The following is a 20,163-nucleotide window of genomic DNA, read 5'->3' as shown; positions in this document are numbered from 1 at the left end:
TTTTTATTTATTTATTTGACACAGAGAGAGAGTGAGAGAGAGATAGCATAAGCAGGGGGAGCAGCAGGCAGGCAGAAGGAGAGGGAGAAGCAGGCTCTCCGCTGAGCAAGGAGCCTGATGCAAGACTTGATCCCAGGACGCTGGGATCATGACCTGAGCTGAAGGCAGCCACTTAACTAACTGAGCCACCCAGGCACCCATAACTTTCAGAAGAGACAGAAGTTTTACCAATTAAAATCCCTCTGACTGCTTGACCCAACAAAGAGAGGGTGGAAAGGCCAAGATGTACAAGCTACATCCCCATCATGACATGTAAACCCTATTAACAAAATTTGAAAACACCAAGCCAAGGCAAAGATCTGCAAAACATTACTCTTTCACTATAAACTACAACCTGTATTACCCATTTAATGTCCTTTGCTGAAAGCATAAAATAAAGTAAGAATTGTTTGCAAGGCTATAGGGTATACTGTACCTCTGGGGATCTATTACGAGATCTCTATTAACAGCTCTTACAGATGCAAACAATTTAGTTTTCAAATGCCTTACAAAAACCAGACTGGCACATTATAAAATCATTTTTATATAAAATGATTTATGTTTGTCCAATTTCTAATCTTCCTTTAAGAAGTTAGACATTTACAGAAAATTACTAATATGTTAGTATTCATACCTTGTTATTCTAGTGCAAATCAACAAACACATCATTAGATGAATAAAATATAGAACGAAATTATGTGATAATATGGTTTCTTACTCTAAGTATGCTAAGATATCAAAATTATTTTAATTATTGCTTTCATTAACAAGCAGGTAGCTTTATTAATCTAAAGCTGATGAGAAAGAGGGAAAAAACAAACAGCTTCTAAAACGAACTATTTGTTGACTTTTTCTTAGAGTAATAAAAACAGGATGTATACCCCATGTTGTTACAGTCTTTTTCAAACTAATACTGGTAAAACCTGTGCAGCACACCTAGCCTAGCTGACACTATCCTAAGAATTACAAATTCCCTGGTATTTTATCATCAATTCTCATTATTTACAGGATGAATAGCGATCAGTGAAAAAGTATTACCAAAAAATCATTTGTGGATTTTTTGTTTGTTTGTTTAGCAGCTAATTAAGGTCAAACTTTCAAGAACTGGATTACTGGAAGATTTCCAATTTAGATTCCTCTGTGATGGTATAGGTTAAGTTTCATTCATTCAACAAATATTTATTGGACACCTATGTGCCAGGCAAATCTTTTCTGTAAAGCGCCAGATATATTATATAGTTCAGGCTTTGTGGGCCATACAGGCAATTCCACAACTACTCAACTCTGCCTTTGTAGCATGAAAGCAGCCAGAGAAAATACAAAAAGGAATAAGCATGGCTTTGTTCCGATAAAACTTCATTTATAAACACAGAAATTTAAATTTCATGTAATTTTCTGGTGTCATGAAACATTATTCTTCTTTTGACTTGTTTTCCAATCATTTAAAAAAGTAAAAACCATTTTGAGCTTGCAGACCAAAACAGGCAGCAGTCCAGATTGGCTTTCAGGCCATAGTTTGTAAAACCGTGATGTAAACCATGGGGATACAGCAAAACAGAAAAATATCCTTCTCACGTGCAGCTTCCATTCTAGCTACAGGAGACAGACAATAAGACATTAAATAAATTAGATGGCATATTACATAGCAGTAAACATGGATGGAGAAAAATGAAACAGGCCAGGAGACGGGGTACTGGGTATGGTCAGAGGGTTAAAATGAGGAGACAAGAAAACTACAGGGGTAATTACAATTTATTTTTCCTTTCAAGTGTTTTTTTATTTTTTTATTTTTTTATTCATGAGAGTCAGAGAGAGAGAGAGAGGTGGAGGCAGAGGGAGAAGCAGGCTCCCCACCTAGCAGGGAGCCAGTGTTTATTGTGACATAACTTCAGACTTGCAATAGTAGTATAGTATCTAGAACATATTAAGAATTCCTAATAACCAAAAAACAACCCAATTTAAAAATGGCCAAAGGACTTGGAATGAATAGACTTCAATAGACACTTCTCTGAAGAAGATAGATGAATGGTCAACAGGCACATGGAAAGATGTTCAACATCATTAATCATTAGAGAAATAAAAATCATAAGCACAGTGATGTACCACCTCATACCTATGAGGATGGCTATAATCACAAAGATAAAAAAGAGCAAGTGCTGCTGGGAGAAACTATACATTGCTGCTGGTAATATAAAATGGGTCAGCTGCTGTGGAAACAGTTTGGTGATTTCACAAAAAGTTAAAGACGCAGTCAGTATGACCTCACGATTTGGTACTCAAATAGTTGCACAAGAATGTTCACGGCAACACTTTTCACAATTGTGAAAACAGAAACGACTTAGATGTCTATCAATAGATGAAGGGATAAATTGTGGCATAATCATGAACAATGTTGAATAATACTCTACAAAAAGAAATGAAGTTCTGACACATGCTACAATATGAATGAACCTTAAAAACATTATGCTAAGTGAAAGAAGTCAGACACAAAAGATCACATATTGTATGATTCCATTTATATGAAATATCCAGTACAGGTAAATCCATAAAGACAGAAAGCAGATTGGTGGTTGCTGTGGGGCTAGGAAAGGAGGGAAGAGAAAGCAACTGCTTATAAGGTACAGGATTCCCTTTGGGGAGATAAAAATGTTTCTGGAACAAGACAGAAGGTGGTAGTGGTACAATATTATGAATGTATGAATGTCACTGAATTACTTTAAAATGAGTAATTTTGTGCTCTATGAATTTCACCTCAATTAACAACCGAAAAAAGCAGACACAAAAGACTAACATACAGCATGATTCCATTTCAGACCAGGCTTTACCCCGGAGTGACTGAAGGGGGTGTAAGTAGCCTTCTGGAGGGCTGTAAATGTGTTTCCTTAACTGGGTGCTAGTTCCATGAGGATACATTCACTCTGAAAAATTCAAGGAGCTATCCCTTACAATAAATGTGCATATTTTTCTATGTGTATACTATATTTCATTAAAAAGTTTTGAAACTATAATGTATACTTTTGAAAATAAAAGATTAACTGCATTTTTTTTTTAACTATTACCATTGTGGGGTAAAAGATACAAGTAATCTCTCTGTATTATTTCTTACAACTGCATGTGAATCTACAATTATCTTAAAATAAAAAAGTTTTTTAAAAAGAATCAGAAAATAGAATTTCCAGATTCCCATTCCCAAAGATTCTGATTTAGGTCATCTGAGGTGAAGACAGGGAATCTTCATTCTTTTTAACAAGCTACCTTAAGTAATTTTAATTCAGGTGGACCACGATCCTCACCTTGAGAAACTCCAACCTAAATGAACTCCGTATGCTGTTTAACTTCACTATCTCTGTGAACCCCATCTAGAGGAGGCTTTTAAAGGCATCTATCAGCAATAGGGGTGCCTGGGTGGCTCAGTCAGTTAAGCGTCTGCCTTCGGCTCAGGTTATGATCTCAGGGTCCCAGGATCAAGCCCCACATCAGGCTCGCTGCTCGGTGGGGAGTGTGCTTCTCCCTCTCCCTCTGCCCCTGCCCTCCACTCGTGCTCTCTCTCTCTCACTCCCTGTCTCTTTCAAATAAATAAAAACCTTTTTTAAAATTTAAAAAATAAAGGCATCTATCAGCAACAGCATGGAAGAGGTAGAAAGCAAGAAAGCACAAATGAACTATGAGAGGCTACAAAAGCTAACCACTTTGGGAGCCAAGATTCAACTTTTACTGATGAAAAATTAGATGAAGTGGAAAAAGATTAATAAAATGAGAGAATTACTGAAAAGGACATACAAAACTTTCTGGGTAATCATCACAGATGCAGCCACAAATATTATGTGCAAATCAACGACTTTTCTAAGTATGTTTTCCATTACGAAGTAGTGAGATCAAGATAAGATAAATGATGTTGGAAGCTAAATTAGCTTAGCAAGACAAAGTTTTGAAATCAGTGCAATATGCTTGTACTTATGGTCATTTCTGGTACATTCTTTGCCACAAACACTGAAAATAATATTTTACTCCTGAAACAAGAAGTAAATAAAGGAACAATTTAGTTCAAGCTTAGTTGGGTCATACAGTATTTTGGTCTGCTTTAGCTCCAGCTCTAAACTCTTTGGAGGGAGATACTTTGGTTCTGGTTCAAACTGCTTCAGTGGGAAATTTTTTGAAAAGTCTTTAGTTTGATTTGAAGTTCATTTTCAAAATAATAAGTTAATATTTCAGTCCAGTTCCAATTGCAAAAAATTAAATCAAGGCTCATTCCAGTTTTACTCTTACTTTTGGTAGGAATCCCTGTTAAACTATCAATTCATTTTCTCAGCCCTTCCAACAAGACAAAAGTTGGTGTATCTGTCCAAGCCTTATTTTCAGCTTTACCCTGAACTGAAATACAATCTGAATTACAAAGCCTCCTACAGTCAAAAGTGACAGCTGTCATTCAGCCCTAGGAGACTGAGAGAATGCGTGCTCCATGTGGCCAGGTCTCATTTTTTCAAGAGAAGTTCGAAATCCAGATTTTTGAGTCTCCTAATTTTTAAATGTTGGCAACAAATTCCAATTTTTAAGAACTAGTCTATGGGCCAATCAACACATATCTGTGAACTGTCTCTTCTGCAACCACTGGCCCAAGAGTTAATAAGGTATCAAGCTTCTGATGCAAAATCTGAGCTTTGCTAAGTCTTCAGTGAAAACTGAATATACAATACAGATTTCAGGCAAAGGAGCTCTTTGATACAAATGCCAGTCCAAACAACAAATCATGATTTCATTCTCGTGCTTAGTTGGATATTTAAAATACTGAATATTCTTCCTTCTTGCTACTTAAGTAAGAAGAATAAATATAGAAGTAAGCCACCTAACCTGCCGTGTAGTCTAACTACCATGTGTCAGCACACTTTATTAAGAAGAGCCAGGTCAGTGGTCAGAAATGCCACATATCTTCTGATTATGATGACTGGAATTTGTTTCTACAAATAAGTCAGATAAGCTTTCTCCCTAAAATCCACAAGAAGAATGATGAATCATGGTATTTTTCTCAAGACTATCTTTTTTTTTTTTTTTAAGATTTTTATTTATTTATTCATGAGAGACAGAGAGAGAGAGAGAGAGGCAGAGGGAGAAGCAGGCTCCCAAGGAGCAGAGAGCCCGATGCGGGACCCGATCCCAGGACTCCGGGATCATGACCTGAGCCGAAGGCAGACGCTCAACCATCTGAGCCACCCAGGCGCCCTCTCAAGACTATCTTGATCACTATTAGTCAACTACATCTACAACTTTATCTAATGGTGAACTGCCATTATCAAAATGATAAAACATGATACTCCCTTTGGGGCTAGTAGTTTGGAGCAGAAAAACTCAAAAAACAAAACACACACACAAACACATAAAATTTACACAGTTACATGGTGGGGGGTGGTATCAATATTTAGGTAATATGTAAAAAATGACAAAGAGAATCAGGTAAAGTAATTAAAGGACAGTAAGAATCTATCTATAAATTAGATACCAGATCCCACACAGTTTTATAAAAGTTGACTCTCATCTCAGTGTGAACTGTAGTGATTTGAAGATCAAGGCAATAGGCACATGAAATCAAACAAGTATTAAATTTGAAGAAATTATAGCATTCAGATGAACAATATTTACAGAAAAATTCTTGGGTAAACAAAGAAACAGTAACAAGGTAACCAACTCAGAAATCCACTCAAGTACCTTGCCTATGAAATCACAATTAGCTTACCCAACCTTTGTCCTTCCCCTACCCACCCTCAGCTACTTCCTCAATAACCATTTCTCTGTACCTCTTTCAGGATAAGGGGATGGGCTTAAAAGTTGTAAATCTACCAATTATACTGCCTTTGTCCAGTTATGAAAAAAAAACACTATGAAAGAAGGTAAAACTACGATAAGACTTTTTTTTTTTATTACTAGTTAATTTTATTTAACTGTGTTAACCTTGTTTTGAGTAACTGAAAATGTGGACAATCAGAGAGATTTGCCACATGGAAATTACAAGATTATGGATTCATCCTAATGTCTGATACAATATTGACCTAAAAAGCAGAACTTTCACAACTGGAGCTAATTAGAGGTCATGGTATTCATTATCATGGGACTACAGAAAACAAGGACAGAAAGAAGCTAGACAGAATATTCAATTTAATATCCAGTAGGCAAGTAGTTGTTAATTCCTTAAAAGAGGATGGGGTAACTGGGTGGTGGGCATGAAGGAGGGCACGTCATGGAATGAGCACTGGGTGTTGTATGCAACTGATGAATCACTGAACTCTACCTCTGAAACTAATAATACACTATACTGTTAATTAATTGAACTTAAAATTTAAAAAAAGGAAACCCAAAAAAAAAAGATATCCAGGCAAGTGATATCCATGTGATAAGAGCATGTTGTGTCCAAAAATAGGGGAAACATGTAGCTCCCAACAAGGCACAAGGCAATTTACCATTATAAATAGTCTTAGTTAATGTTTATGTATAGAAACATGTGTATCTGCAAATTCATTTTCAGGTCACTGAGAATAAAACCCAGAAAACCTATTTTCACCCACGTGTTGAAAACAAAGGTATATGAAATTATTTCTATAGTTGCTGCCTGTTCTTAGAACTATTCTCTAAAACAGGGTACATGAGAATACTTTCACACAAATACTAGCCAATTAAAAACAATCAAGACACACTTGACTAATAACACACTATTGTCTGTTAGGTTTTTTAGCCGATTAACATTACATTAATAAAGACTGGAAAGTTTAAGAATTAATGGGCTCTAACCAGCAAGTTTCAGCAGCAGTTAGCCAGAAAGCATTTTTACTAGGCCAAATGAAGTATCTTTCATTCATTAATACAGAACCACAGGGCATACTTAGACATCAGAGACTCAATGATCTAAAAGGAGTTCCCAGGGAAACAAAAAACTTCCCATTTTCATTATGTAACTGCTCCTTAATGACAGCAGGTATTCTTTCCTTTGCTGGCATCTCTTTTCTCTCTACCTCAGAACACATTTACAGATGCACTGGCTGCTCTGCAGACATGCTAAAAGTTCCTGCTGTGGTTGATCAAAGTTGGAATGCCTGAGGAAATTACTCAACTCAGACAGCCCGGAATTATATCTAGCCAAATAGTTACAGTGCTCTACTTTTAACATGTGTTAAAGTAATATTTTAGCTATCCTGGATGTAAGTTGAGAGAACATTTGTTTGCATCACACCCTGTGAACATTTGAGTCAAATATGTTGCATCCAATACCCAGTTTTAGTATCTGGAACAGTTCATTTTTTTCACTATTCAATAACACAAGAGACAACATATTTTATGTTGGGGGGAAAAAAAAACCCTCACAAACAACAGCACTTGTATTAGAAACTAAGACTTTTTATGATCTTCATGAAACATCCAAACTCTTCTAGAAATGTCAGAAAAAATGCAACAAATGTTGATACTTGTTCATTAGAGCATTTGTTGATCTGGCATGTAATATTCTGTCAAAAAATGGAAGCATATTTTTCTCTAATTTATTACAAAAAAATATTTTTAATAAAAAAGCACTGCACCTCTGTACTCACCTCCTATTATTAATCTGCCTAATTTGCAAATAAACATATAACATAATTAAGCGGAAAAAGGACATCACAGCAATTTAGTTTCCTGTTTGTTTTTTTTTTTTATTCAAAGCCACAGAATTGCAGTACAAAGAGTTACTTGTCAAACATAACACAAATCTCTAAAATAAAATATTGGCTCCAATACACTTGCACATCTGAAATAGTTTTAAACTTTGTTTTAGTTGGATTCTTTACAATGTCCAGGAAGAGGTTAGCACACACAGTACCTGAAATTGTCCTTTCCACATGAGCTACAATAGAAAAGACAAATGTAGCTGTTGCTCTAGTAGAGCTAAATTTGGCATCCACTTACACATCCCTTCAACCTAAATAATTACACCTTTTAACCATGTTGACAATAATATGGAAATATCACTCAAAAAGAACCTAACAGACCATGGGATCACAATAACTTAAGCCATCCTTCTATCAAATGTGAGGTGAGGACATGGTCAGAACTGGAGGGGAGAAAGGGGCATTACTAACTTATAAGTAGTAACTTATAATGCTTCTTTTTATTAAAAAGACTTCAGCACACTAGAAAATGTTAACATCTGCTCATACTCCAAGAAAGAAAACATAAATAAGCTCCTCACCCTGGATTTTCTAAGAAGCCTAACAAGTGTTAACACTGTTGATATCCTACGTTATAGTATAAGCATGTCATGAACGGCCAAGAAATGTGGGTACCATGCAGGAGGCTAGATCCTAAGTGAGAATGACAACCAGTAACAACTCCCTGGCAGTGGGAATGACCAAAGAACTTTCATCAACTGGGATGCCTAGATTTCATTTTTAAGTTGTTTGCTCTGCTACAGTGAGATGCAATCCTGCATTCTCCGAACATTTAGGTTACATAAGCCTACTACACACATAAGAACTACAGAGAGACAGACAGAGATAGACAGAGAGAATATGAATAAAAGAAAACTGAAGCAATATTTTGTCCTGCTTTGGAGCAGGAATTAGGATGTGATCTTGATGGGATTCCTAAAAATCATGTAACTTAAGTCTCTTCCTCATTCCTTTCCAGATTCTAAATAAAGGCCTGGGTCTGGGAAAATGGGCAAAAACTTAAAATCCGAGGGCAGTCTTTCAGACTAACCTTCATGATATCAGCCTGTGATTTTGCTCAACACAGAAAAAGCTTCTTAGCCCAGAAATTACAACAACAACAATAAAAAAAAAAAACAGTAGATGTGGGCGCCTGGGTGGCTCAGTTGGTTAAGTGACTGCCTTCGGCTCAGGTCATAGTCCTGGAGTCCCAGGATCGAGTCCCACATCGGGCTCTCTGCTCAGCAGGGAGTCTGCTTCTCCCTCTGACCCTCCTCCCTCTCCTGCTGTCTCTCATTCTCTCTCTCTCAAATAAATAAATAAAATCTTAAAAAAAAAAAAAGTAGATGTTCGATTATGAAACTGATGCCCCAAATGCACACACACAAAATGATTCAATAATCACAATACTACAAATCTAAGGGCTAATGAATCTAATATCTCTACTAATACAGGACTCAATTCATAAGTCTAAGTTGCTTCCACATAACCAAAGCACAGACTACCACCAATTCCATCATACTACCAAATGTAGCTTTAAGTAGCTCAAAACTGAATTCCAAAATGTAGTATGTTCTTGGAGAATAACAATTCCAAGAGCAAAATGAGGGTTCACATATAACACTACATGCTCCTCAGGAACTGCTAAGTCTGCTCTTGGACTATATCTTCTAGATTCGGCCAAGATGAATACATCTGATAAGGTCCACATATCTTATCAAGAAATGGCTAGAAAAAAGTGAAAAATGTTTCATGTTCCCATCAGGACACAGTAAAACATAACAAGCTCTGTACTTCAGTGTTTTGACTTGATCAAAAACTAATACACAGTTTTGATGCAGTGTAAAATTAAATCAGACTGTAATAATTGATTCAGCTTTCTTTAAAGGAAAAAAAATCACTGCTTTTCCATTAAGCAGGTACTTTGTGCTAGAAAGCACATCTAATTTCTAGGGCCCTAGAAAAAGAACAGATGTACCTACTGTGTAAACACAAACAGTAAGTTACAAGTTGCCCCTTAGTACTAAAGGCAAGAATCAGCATCAGTACTCAAAAATGTTTTAAAAAGAGTGTAACTTACTTTTACTGTCCCAGGCTAACTGGGCTCGACATGTCTGGTGCTTCTTTGTCTGCACATGGCCACCCACAGCCTGTCTTCTAATTAAATCAATGCTCTAGCAGCAGAACAAGCAAACAAGTTGCCTCCCATCTGCGTACAGCTCTTCAGGACACATTTCCCTTGGTCAGAAGGTGGAAATTCTTGGGAGAGGTGATTTTCTCTGCCTCTTCACAAGAAGAACATGGATACTTGGCTGGATGCAACTCCATGAAGTGTAACTGTGTATGTACACCTCAAAAAATAAAACAAAATAAAAGAAAACAAAAAAAATGCAGAGAAACATAAAGACTCTATAAACAGCTGGAATACACAGAAATACTGAAGCACCACTGGAAATAATGCTAAACAGACAGGCAAAATGGGGTCTCTGACTGAAATAATCAATGATACCAAGTTGAAAAAAAAAAGGAAAGAGCATCTAAAGACAAAACTCAAATTTCATGCAATGCAAACAGGTTAAGTACTACAAAGGATAAAAGGTAAAACTCCTTGCTTCAAATACATAAAAACAGGTCCTCCCCACATTATAGAGAATAAAAGATATTATCAATTGAAGAGAAAAATGACTTTCAAGAGTGTTAGGTCTAAAATTAGACTCATCAGTCATATTATGGTTAATGGGCACTTGTATATATGTGAGCTAAATGCATCAAGCTGTCTTTCCAATGTGTTCAGCCCCTTGTGGGAGGGGAGGAGGAAGCAAGGAACCACTGAGATACTCAGCTACCCTCTGCTTATGAAAAGATGATTTCTGCAAAACAGAAAATGTTCAGAAAAATGGAGATGCTCATTTATTTACATACTTTTCTAACCTCCCAAATAAACAGAAATGCCTATAAAACAAATGCCCCTCTTTTTTTTCAACAACAACAACAACAACCAAAAAACACTGAAGTAGGGTAGGGGGCAGGATGTGGTTAAGTGTCTACTCACAAAGAAACTCCATAAGCAAACTTGCGAACAGGTTTTGTTAAGAGAAAGTGGGGCATATCAGCCTTTCCCAAAGTTCCCTTCCATCCTAGATATACCCATATGCCAGGAGCAATCCATACCATCTCCATGACCACTAAGCATTTCGAGGACTGGCAGGCCTTAGGTGCTCTCTCTCTCCCTCCCTGTGGCATATTGACAATTCCAGCCCAAGAGAAGGGGGTGTGGCCTAATCCTGCAGCTGCAGAGAGACCTGGATGGGGGCACCAACAACAGACTAGTCAACAGCGATGACATTCTGGAGGGGTACCTGGGTGGCTCAGATGGTTAAGCATCTGCCTTCAGCTCAGGTCATGATCTCCAGATCCTGGGATTGAGCCCCACATCAGGCTCCCAGCTCAGCAGGGAGTCTGCTTCTCCCTCTCTGCCTCTCCCCTTGCTTGTGTGCACTCTCTCTCTCTCTCAAATGAATAAATAAAATCTTAAAAAAAAAAACAGTGATGACATTCTGGAGATCCCTGCTTTAAAGAAATGCATGCAGAGCTGGCTCTGGGTGTAAGAGGATATAGAGACAGACAAATGTGTGACGGTATTATATATAATAGAAATATGCAATAATGCAAATATTTTTTTTCTCTCACACCCCAAACTATCGGCCATCTATAAGAAGTTACTTCTTAAAGAACTTTCCTAGAGTTCATAAGCAAGCATTATATTGGATTATATAGAGACCCAGAGACAACAGACTGCTTAGCAGACAGATACAAAAACGTGTGCCCGATATAATCTGTTCTTTAAATGTTAAAGCATTTCAACAATAAACTAATTTCAACCATGACTTACCATCTTCCCTGATCACAGGGAGCCTTAAAGGATGAATCAAATCAAGTCAACACAAGAACTGCACGGTCCACTTAGAATAATATAAACTCAACAAAACATTTTTAACAAAGGAGCCTGTGCAAGCTGCCTTTCACTATATGAAATTTCAAAGCTATATCTACCACTATTTTTAATGCACAGTATTCTACCTACCAAAAGTACTAGTTTCAAAATGAATTGACCAAAATATCTCAAAGCCTACACCAAGATATTCAAACTCTCAGCCAGATTCATCAGTTTTCTCATACAAGACTACAAATAACCTCTCAAAACTGCGTCATTCACATTTCACCTCTGATTCCTTATCAGAAAGGAATTCCTTATTAGAAAGGTCTTACTAGATGTTTTTCAGAAAAACATCGGTGTGCAAAGGGAGCTTCAGTATTTTACAAGTAGCTTGTTTCCCATCGGAATCTGTGACACATTTTCTACATTAACAGTTGCATCATGACTCATCCAGATCTATAGCCAATTTCCTCAAAGAAGAAATTCATATTAGAAGCTATCCCATGTGAAATGTGCAAAATTATGATCTAGAGTTTACAATCCACTGCCACTACCTGAACCAAAACTATTCCAAAAGCAGCCGTGAAAACAACTGTTTTCCAGATGAATAGCCCCAGATAGGAAGATCAGATGTTTCACAAACCTCTTCTCCACTATGAGTGAGATCAGATCTGTACTATCCAATGGATAGAAGTCACTTTCCCATCAGTTGTAAGGACAATCTCAAAAAAGCTATAAATAGCTAAGTGAAACAATGGGACCAAATCAGTTGAACAATAAATTAAAATATGATCTATAAACTGGCCTTTCCATTTCCCTCCTCACATTTTGAGGATAAACAAAATGCATTTTGGTGTTATATCATTTTCTTTTTTTTTTTTTTTTAAGATTTTATTTATTTGACAGAGAGAGACACAGCGAGAGACGGAACACAAGCAGGGGGAGTGGGAAAGAGAGAGGGAGAAGCAGGCTTCCTGCTTCTGGGATCTTGACCTGAGCCGAAGGCAGACGCTTAACGACTGAGCCACCCAGGCGCCCCGGTGTCATATCATTTTCATTTCCATACTGCAGAGCACGCCTCAAATGGAGTGACCACCTTCCCTCCCAAAACCCTCAAGAGAGAAGCTGGTCAGTTTAACAGGCAGGAACTTAGGCACTCACCTCCCCACTTCTTTAAATGACAGAAACACCCCTCTAGTGTCCAGAAGTGGTAGTCTTAGGATGATACCACTGTCTGTAGTGATAAACGAGGATAACGAAACTACACAAGGTGATCGGTTTCCAAGAAAAGCTCAAAAATGATGTGTCTAGGTGGCCTGCGTAAGTGTGCATGTGTCTATACATATAAATTTCTTTCTCTTTACCTTGTCTCTTCCTCCCCTATGGCATGGAGTTGAAATCAGTGTACTTTTGACTACTTGGGTAAGTGCAAATTCTTTTTTTTTTTTTTTTTTTTTTAAATACAAGGCTAGATACCCCCTCTAGCCAGTAAGGACCATTAAACCATTTCAGTCATTTCAGCCCACAGTTAATAAAGTGTTCAAGGAATTCTGCCTAAGTTTAAAAAATAAGGGGTTTTTTTTACTCAAAAAAAGTACATCCCAGAGTCAAAAAAAAAAAGGTCTGATTTCAGCAATTAGGACAAGACTTAGCTTTATTGAATATATTGGTCAAAACTAAAGAAAAGTAGGTACTCTCAAATTAAACATAACACATTATAAATCAAAACTCTCTGGGCCTTTTCAGTAAGCTGAAAGGACTCAATATTGTTACTTATATTTTTCTAAGTACATAAAATATTAGAATCTGATTTCCTTATATCATTCCATTGACCTTAACTATTACAATACTCCAACTGAACTCTTGAAAACCTCACCTTGTTTAAAGGTGATGAATCAAAGCAACCAAAACTGCAGGGGGCAGTATAAGCATGACTTCCAACATAATTCTTAAGATTTAGGAAAACTCTTCCAGCTAGCCTTAGCCATTAAACTATTCACATATTTCAAAAATTCCACATAAAAGTGAATTATTAAAGATAATTAATTGAAATTCTTCTCCAAATTTAACAATGGGGGTGAGAGGGAGAAGTACACTAAACTCACTCAGGTGTATCTCATGCTCCCATTATCTATATAACATAGTCCAGTCAAAAATAATAGAACAAGTTTGTTTAAAAAAGAACTTCATATCCACACTCTTAAAAAACAGAGGTCATCATTCAAAACTATAAAGCTCACTTACTCATGAGTAACTTGCTATTCCAGAATGTATTTTTAATCATTTTTAAGCATAAATAAGTAAACTCTTTAAAAGTATGGCTGATTGATCACTGGAGAAAAATGTAATAAAATATTCAACATGATAGAAGTATGACTTGAGAAAATTAAAGTTATTCTAAAATGAAAAGAAAAGAAAAACTTAATTTTACTCAATTTTATATTCATAGTTGCCATTACAGTATTATCTCCCAGCTACTCATTAACCTTCTTTTTCTTTCCCTGGACCGACACTGACTCCATCCATGCACCACCGATAACCTCAGGACATCCTCTTATGCACAAAGGAGAGTAATTTGCAATTAACAATTTAATTAAGTTAGATGAAGCTTTCCTTCTGTGTTTTGAGTAAAGGTAAGATCTGCTGGTAAGTACATCAATCTTCTTTCTTGCAGCACTTTTCTCCTTTCATCCACACTATATAGTTAATCTTTTCCTGGCATTGTAAAAACATGTCATTCATAGTCACCATAAATATTCAGCTCATATATATCACTACCAAAGCACTTCATAATAGTAATAATGACTAATTTCTCAGGGGTGCTTACTATGTGTAACACAATGACCTAAGTTCTTGTCATATGTTAAAACCCAATCTTCAGAACTCTATGAAATAGGAATTACCCCCATATTATAAATGAAAAAACTGAGTCAAGGAGAATCTGGGAGGTGCCCAGGGCTAAGGACTGGTAAAGGTGGTGTAAGATGTTATCAGTCACAAACAGGAGGGGACCATATATCCCAAGTCAGATGTCTCAGGAACCAAACTATAAAAGAACTTGTACCCATCATAGATGTTTACCTTCCTCGACCACACTTGGACCCATCTGAAGGCATTAACAGGAGAGATTAAAATCTACAAAGCATGATCTAAAGCATAGCTCCACAACTAAGCAGGGGAATATACAGAAAACACAGCCAGGGCTTCTGGTAAACTCCTGAGCAATTTTCATAGGGAAAAGCAAGGCCTGGCATGACTGGGTAGGTACCCTGATATGAGAGCCTAAATCAAAGGGCCACAATCCAGTCAACTTGGGCAGACCCACTCCATCCACCTCCTACCTCAAACTCATCACTGGTTTATCTTCGTATCTTGATTCCCCAAGCAGTCTTCTCAACCAGAAAAGTATTTGTTCACTATAATCCTCTAAACAGATTGACACAAATCTATCTTCTCTAAGTTTGAACAACAAAAGTCAGTCTTCTGAAGGCCTCAGTAATCTCCAGGACAAATTCATCCTCAAAGTTCCAGTCCCTCAATATAGAGTAAAACAAGTATAGCGACCTTGAGAGCCTCCCCACTGAATTCCTCAATGTCTTCAGTTAACTGGAGACCAACTTTTTTTTTTTTTTTTTAAGATTTTATTTATTTATTTGACAGAGAGAGACACAGCGAGAGAGGGAACACAAGCAGGGGGAGGGGGAGAGGGAGAAGCAGGCTTCCCGTGGAGCAGGGAGCCCGATGCGGGGCTCGATCCCAGGACCCTGAGATCACGACCTGAGCCGAAGGCAGTCGCTTAACCGACTGAGCCACCCAGGCGCCCAACTGGAGACCAACTTAATAATCACACTGGACAAGACACACTTCACACAGCATGGCTTCAGGATACAAATCTAATTGATAGGTTTATGAGGAAACATCCCCTTCTTCTTTAGACACTTCTAGATAGCTATAATTTTTTGTTTCCTAAACAAGAGAACATGCATTACTTTTGGAGAAGGGGAGTTAACTTCAGGAATTTTCCTATTAAACATAAGAAAATTTGGGTATCCAAACACCAATAACTTTTATATTCATGAATCTCACAAAAAGGGGTGGGGAAGAGGGATTCAATCAACTTTTATGTTATTCAGAGATGTCCCCAGTGAAAACAACCCAACAATATATCACAGGTTTCTTCATAACTTTGTTAATACAGTTGGGAAACACTGGTCATATAATTGATGATTAACTAACTCAACACTCATGTCATTTAAGAATAATGAACATAAACTCACAAATATTTTAAATAAAACAGAAAAGAAATACCTCGAGTTCCACCAGAGCTGCAGTCACTGCATCTGTCGCAAGAGCACCAGCCTGTAGCTTTTCAATTGCCTATGAAACCAAGGGGAGACATTATGCATTGTAAAACCACAACTTCCCAAACATACCCAAAAACTTTCCAAAGCCTTAAAGAAGTGTAGGAGACATTTAGAGTTAGTAAAAATTAATCACTAGCTCCATTCCATACTTCAAGACATAACCTACTTAGATTTAAAACAAGCAAGGGTTTATATTCAGGATAATTTATGATATAGTTCACTTATCATTCAAATTAAGAAAATGAATAAAATCTAGCCACTAAATGCAAAGTGCAGGCGATTTAGTAAGTGAAAGGGCTTCATTCATCACAGGGCAATTCAAAATAGCCATAGACATTATGTGAATTCAGTTTGGTTTAAATATCCTGATAATTCAAAGGAGGGTGCTTGTTGTATAAGCACCAGGTGTTGTATGTAAGTGATGAATCACTAAATTCTACACGTGAAACTAATATGGCACTGTATGTTAACTGGAATTTAAATATTTAGAGAAAGAAAAATAAATAAATATCCTCATAATTCATATTTTATATACATAACTGAATCTCAGACTAAGCTAATAACATCTTCTCCCACTGCTACTACTCTCCACACCCCTAACTATAAAAAACAGTGACTCTCAATCACAGAAATATTTCAAAATCTTTAGATGAACACATACATGTGACTAAAACATTTTTGGTACTACAGTGGTTCCCCCTTATCCACAATTTCAATTACACCCAGTTAACTGCGGTCCAGAAGTAGATGATCCTCTTTCTGACATAATATCAGGTTAACAGTAGCCTAGCACTATGCCCCAATGCCTGTGTCATTCACTCACTTCATCCCACCAGGGAGGCATTTTATCACTTCACATCATCCCAAGAAGAAGAAGAGGTGAGTACTGTACAATAAGATATTTTCACAGAGAAAGGGACCACAAACACACCACTTTTATACATACACAGTACAACTGTTTTATTTTATTATTAGTTACTGTTGTTAATCTTTTACTGTGCCTAATTTATAAGGTAGACTTTATCATAGGTATGTATATATAGGAAAAAACATGGTACATATAGGGTTCGGTACAATATGCAGTTTCAGGCATCCACTGGGGGTCTTAGAACATATCCCCCATGGGTAACGGCAGACTACTGTATGATATATCGAGATAAACAAATCATATTCTTTTGTAATATAAACTATAGAAAGTAAAGGCCCATAAAATCACCTTAACTTCTGGAGTATAAAGGAAAGAGAGAGAAGGAAAACTGATTTCTCCATGAACTATTAAAGCTCCAATTTAGTCAACAGAGAAAATGCTCAAAAGCTAAGAGTGGTATTCCTCATTAAACTTTTAAGTTCATTCACTGTGTAAATTGAGGGGGCTGATTATACATTCCAAACGTATTAGGATTCTAGGACTATAGTTATAGAAAACATCTTTTTTCAGATGATGAAAACACCTCAAACTTTGAAAATTAAGATAAAAAATATGAAATAGTTTAGAGAACTTTTAGCTTTATTCTAAATTTCAAAAACAAAAAAATCCCTATAACAAAATATTCTTATTTATTTATGTGATTTCATTCGTAAGAAAAAGCTTAGATCTCTAATAAAGTATAATCTTTCTTTTAAATGGTATTTAAATGAAAAGACTGGAAGAGACCCATATTTACTCAGTATATAATATCCATTAACATTATATTTGCATAAAAAGTAATGGAAGCTTTGCCAAAAAGAGTATATAGTCGAGATCAAAATAAAAACAAACAATATTTCTTCTGAGTCCATTCCTGCCTCCACATTGAGTTTTCAACAATTTAGCAAAACCTCAAAAACCAAAGAGAAAAAAAGCACAACTGAGAACAAGGGCAAAGCTAAACTCAGGAATGACAATGAATTTGCTATGATACAAACTACTAATGAAAAACAGAAGGAAAAAGGACAGGATAATCTCCCCAAGAAAAGCAGCCATTTTAATTTTTTATTATTTATTTTCTTCTCTTCGTAGAAAGACACATTGGCTGCCTTTTAACTGTTTTCCCTACTCCTTCAATGGAGCTCAATGCCTTTACAAAGATTAAAAGATATATGATTAGGTGCCCACAATTCCAAAAATACAGACTTTAATCTGGGAAAGGAAGGGCAAAATCTAAGCATCATTTGGAGAATAAAAAACACAAAACAAAACAAAACAGAGACCCCACAAATATGAGCATAATAATTTCATGGTCCAAACTAAAGACTACCTTAGAAGTCAAACCTTAAAATTTTGAATTTCAAGGTAAAGCTGCCTGCTGGCCAAAACAAATGTTTCCATCAGACACACTCTGTTCATACCTTCTGACAAGCTCGTTTGCATACATGTTTATATTCCTTGGCTTTGGATTCGGAATGATAACCTGCACCTGTAGTGGAAAAAAACAACCAGTTGTTAGTTATCATTAAAATATCAGAGATCTTACTTAGATTATATAAATAGGTCATACAAACTGATGCTCTCCTGGTGACAATAAAGCTATTGTCCTATATGTATGGAGTTTTCAAATTCTAATAGCTTCCTTCTCTACCATAAGTCTTTTTAATGCCATGTCTTACCTCCTTTTTCAAAGGCTATTTTCCTGCCAGAGGCACTAGAAATAGCTCATATTCCCTAACAAGCTCCATCAAGACCATCTTCTTTTGAAAACCTCTCTCCAAAGTCAGGAGTTTTTTTGGTCTAGAGTTGATAACCCAGGAGGTGTCAAGGACAGAGTCCCTTCATGTTCCTTTCTGTTGACCTTCAGAAAGCCCCTGCCATTTGGCAAATTACTGTTCAGAATCCTGAATTCTTAAGAGTAACTTCGGAAAACTATGTAGTTTCTAAATAACATTTGAGGTTGAGGAGTATTACATCCCACCTCTCCACAACCACCAAATACCACCGCTCCCATGCACACTTTTTACATCCTGTCACTGTCGTAATATAACTCATGGTGTCTCTGAAACCTCAGTGACAGCATATTGTAGTCTGCCTATTAGAAATCCCAGTGGTACCCATCACTTAAACACCCAGCAACTTCCTCAAGAGAATCGCTCTGAAATTTGTTTCCCTAAGAGGATTAATACTTGCTTAGTTAGGGATTTGAGAATAATCTAAATAAGAAAGAAACCAAGACAAGGGTCCTTAAAGTGTCTTATTGATTAGGCTTCTAAACAAAGTTCTTTAACTGAGCTCTGAATCACCCCCTCATCCAGCCACTAAGTTCCCATAGGGGTCTAACAGAAGGAAGGTTAAGAACTGCATTTCTAAGCCTCAGGGCTCCTCAAGTGGGTCTACAGACTCTGACACAAACTTACCCCAACTTTCCTCAGACCAGAGAAAGAAATGGCTCATGAATCTATCAATCAGGGACCCAGGAGAGCAGAAAATATGCCAAACCAATAGGAATCCATAATCACCCCAATTCTAATCCTATTTCTCAGGAGAACTCTGAACCTTCATAGAGCTTGAACCAATATTTAACAGGCCTCTCTTCATCGTTCTCTAACACGTCTGTCACCTTAGATCTGGGGGCCCCAATCTTTCAGCAGTATTTCCCAAATCATGGGACACTACTGCAAAATATATAACTTTAGTGTATGGATGACAGTTTTAATAGGATTTAACATATAAATCCTTCTGTTTTGAATAAGGGAAAAGTCTCAGCATGGCCACAGTACATCTTTCATATCTGGTTAACACTTCGTAATTTATCTAACAAAGGAAAGGTAGCCTCAGAATCTAAGCCACTGACATACAACAGGATTCAGCTAAGATTTAATTACACTGTTTTGGTTGCACTGTGTTTAAAGTTATTTTCTCCTCATGCAAGTGATACTGACATTTCATTTAAGGTAAGTTTCATCTTTCAAGTTTTAAGTAAAAAGTGTTCAGCTTTTTAATATTAGGTAAATAGTATAAGTAGTATACAGATCAAGGAAAAATCAAGAATCTAAGATTCAAATGACTAACATTTGGGCAAGTCTCCTCTAGTTAAAAAAAAAAAAGTTTAAAATCTCTACAATGGATAAGGAACTGAAATTTTGTCCCTTAAATGTGCCAGATATATATTTCTGCATAATCAGTCTATCTGACCTTCTAATAACTTAGGAGAGGGTCACCTTAACCCACATAATTTTCTGCCATGAC

General features: G+C 36.7%; 1 protein-coding gene across 11 annotated transcripts in view; it reads right to left on the bottom strand.

Annotated features, from left to right (window-relative positions):
• TASP1 (taspase 1) overlaps positions 1 to 20,163 on the bottom strand; it is a 303,482-nt gene that overhangs the window by 272,522 nt on the left and 10,797 nt on the right. For 9 of the 11 annotated variants that reach the window (XR_010405771.1, XR_010405770.1, XR_010405772.1 and 6 more), the window contains exons 3-4: positions 18,333 to 18,400; positions 15,949 to 16,017 (exon numbers count right to left, since the gene is read on the bottom strand). Coding sequence is in view for 6 of the 11 variants with exons in the window: in XM_064572806.1 (XP_064428876.1) it covers positions 15,949 to 16,017; positions 18,333 to 18,400 (137 nt within the window). In the remaining 5 variants the exon portion in view is untranslated. Of the gene's footprint in view, positions 1 to 9,783; positions 10,055 to 10,874; positions 11,006 to 15,948; positions 16,018 to 18,332; positions 18,401 to 20,163 lie in introns of those variants that run through there. The other 2 variants (XM_064572812.1, XM_064572813.1) reach the window with 2 other exon arrangements.

Source organism: Mirounga angustirostris, unplaced genomic scaffold (genome assembly GCF_029215605.1).
Source record: "Mirounga angustirostris isolate CCGP_5_RB_7025 unplaced genomic scaffold, mMirAng1.0.hap1 SCAF_10, whole genome shotgun sequence".
Taxonomy (NCBI): Eukaryota; Metazoa; Chordata; class Mammalia; order Carnivora; family Phocidae; genus Mirounga; species Mirounga angustirostris.
Note: the sequence above shows the minus strand (reverse complement) of the source record. Positions and strands in the feature narration are given on the sequence as shown.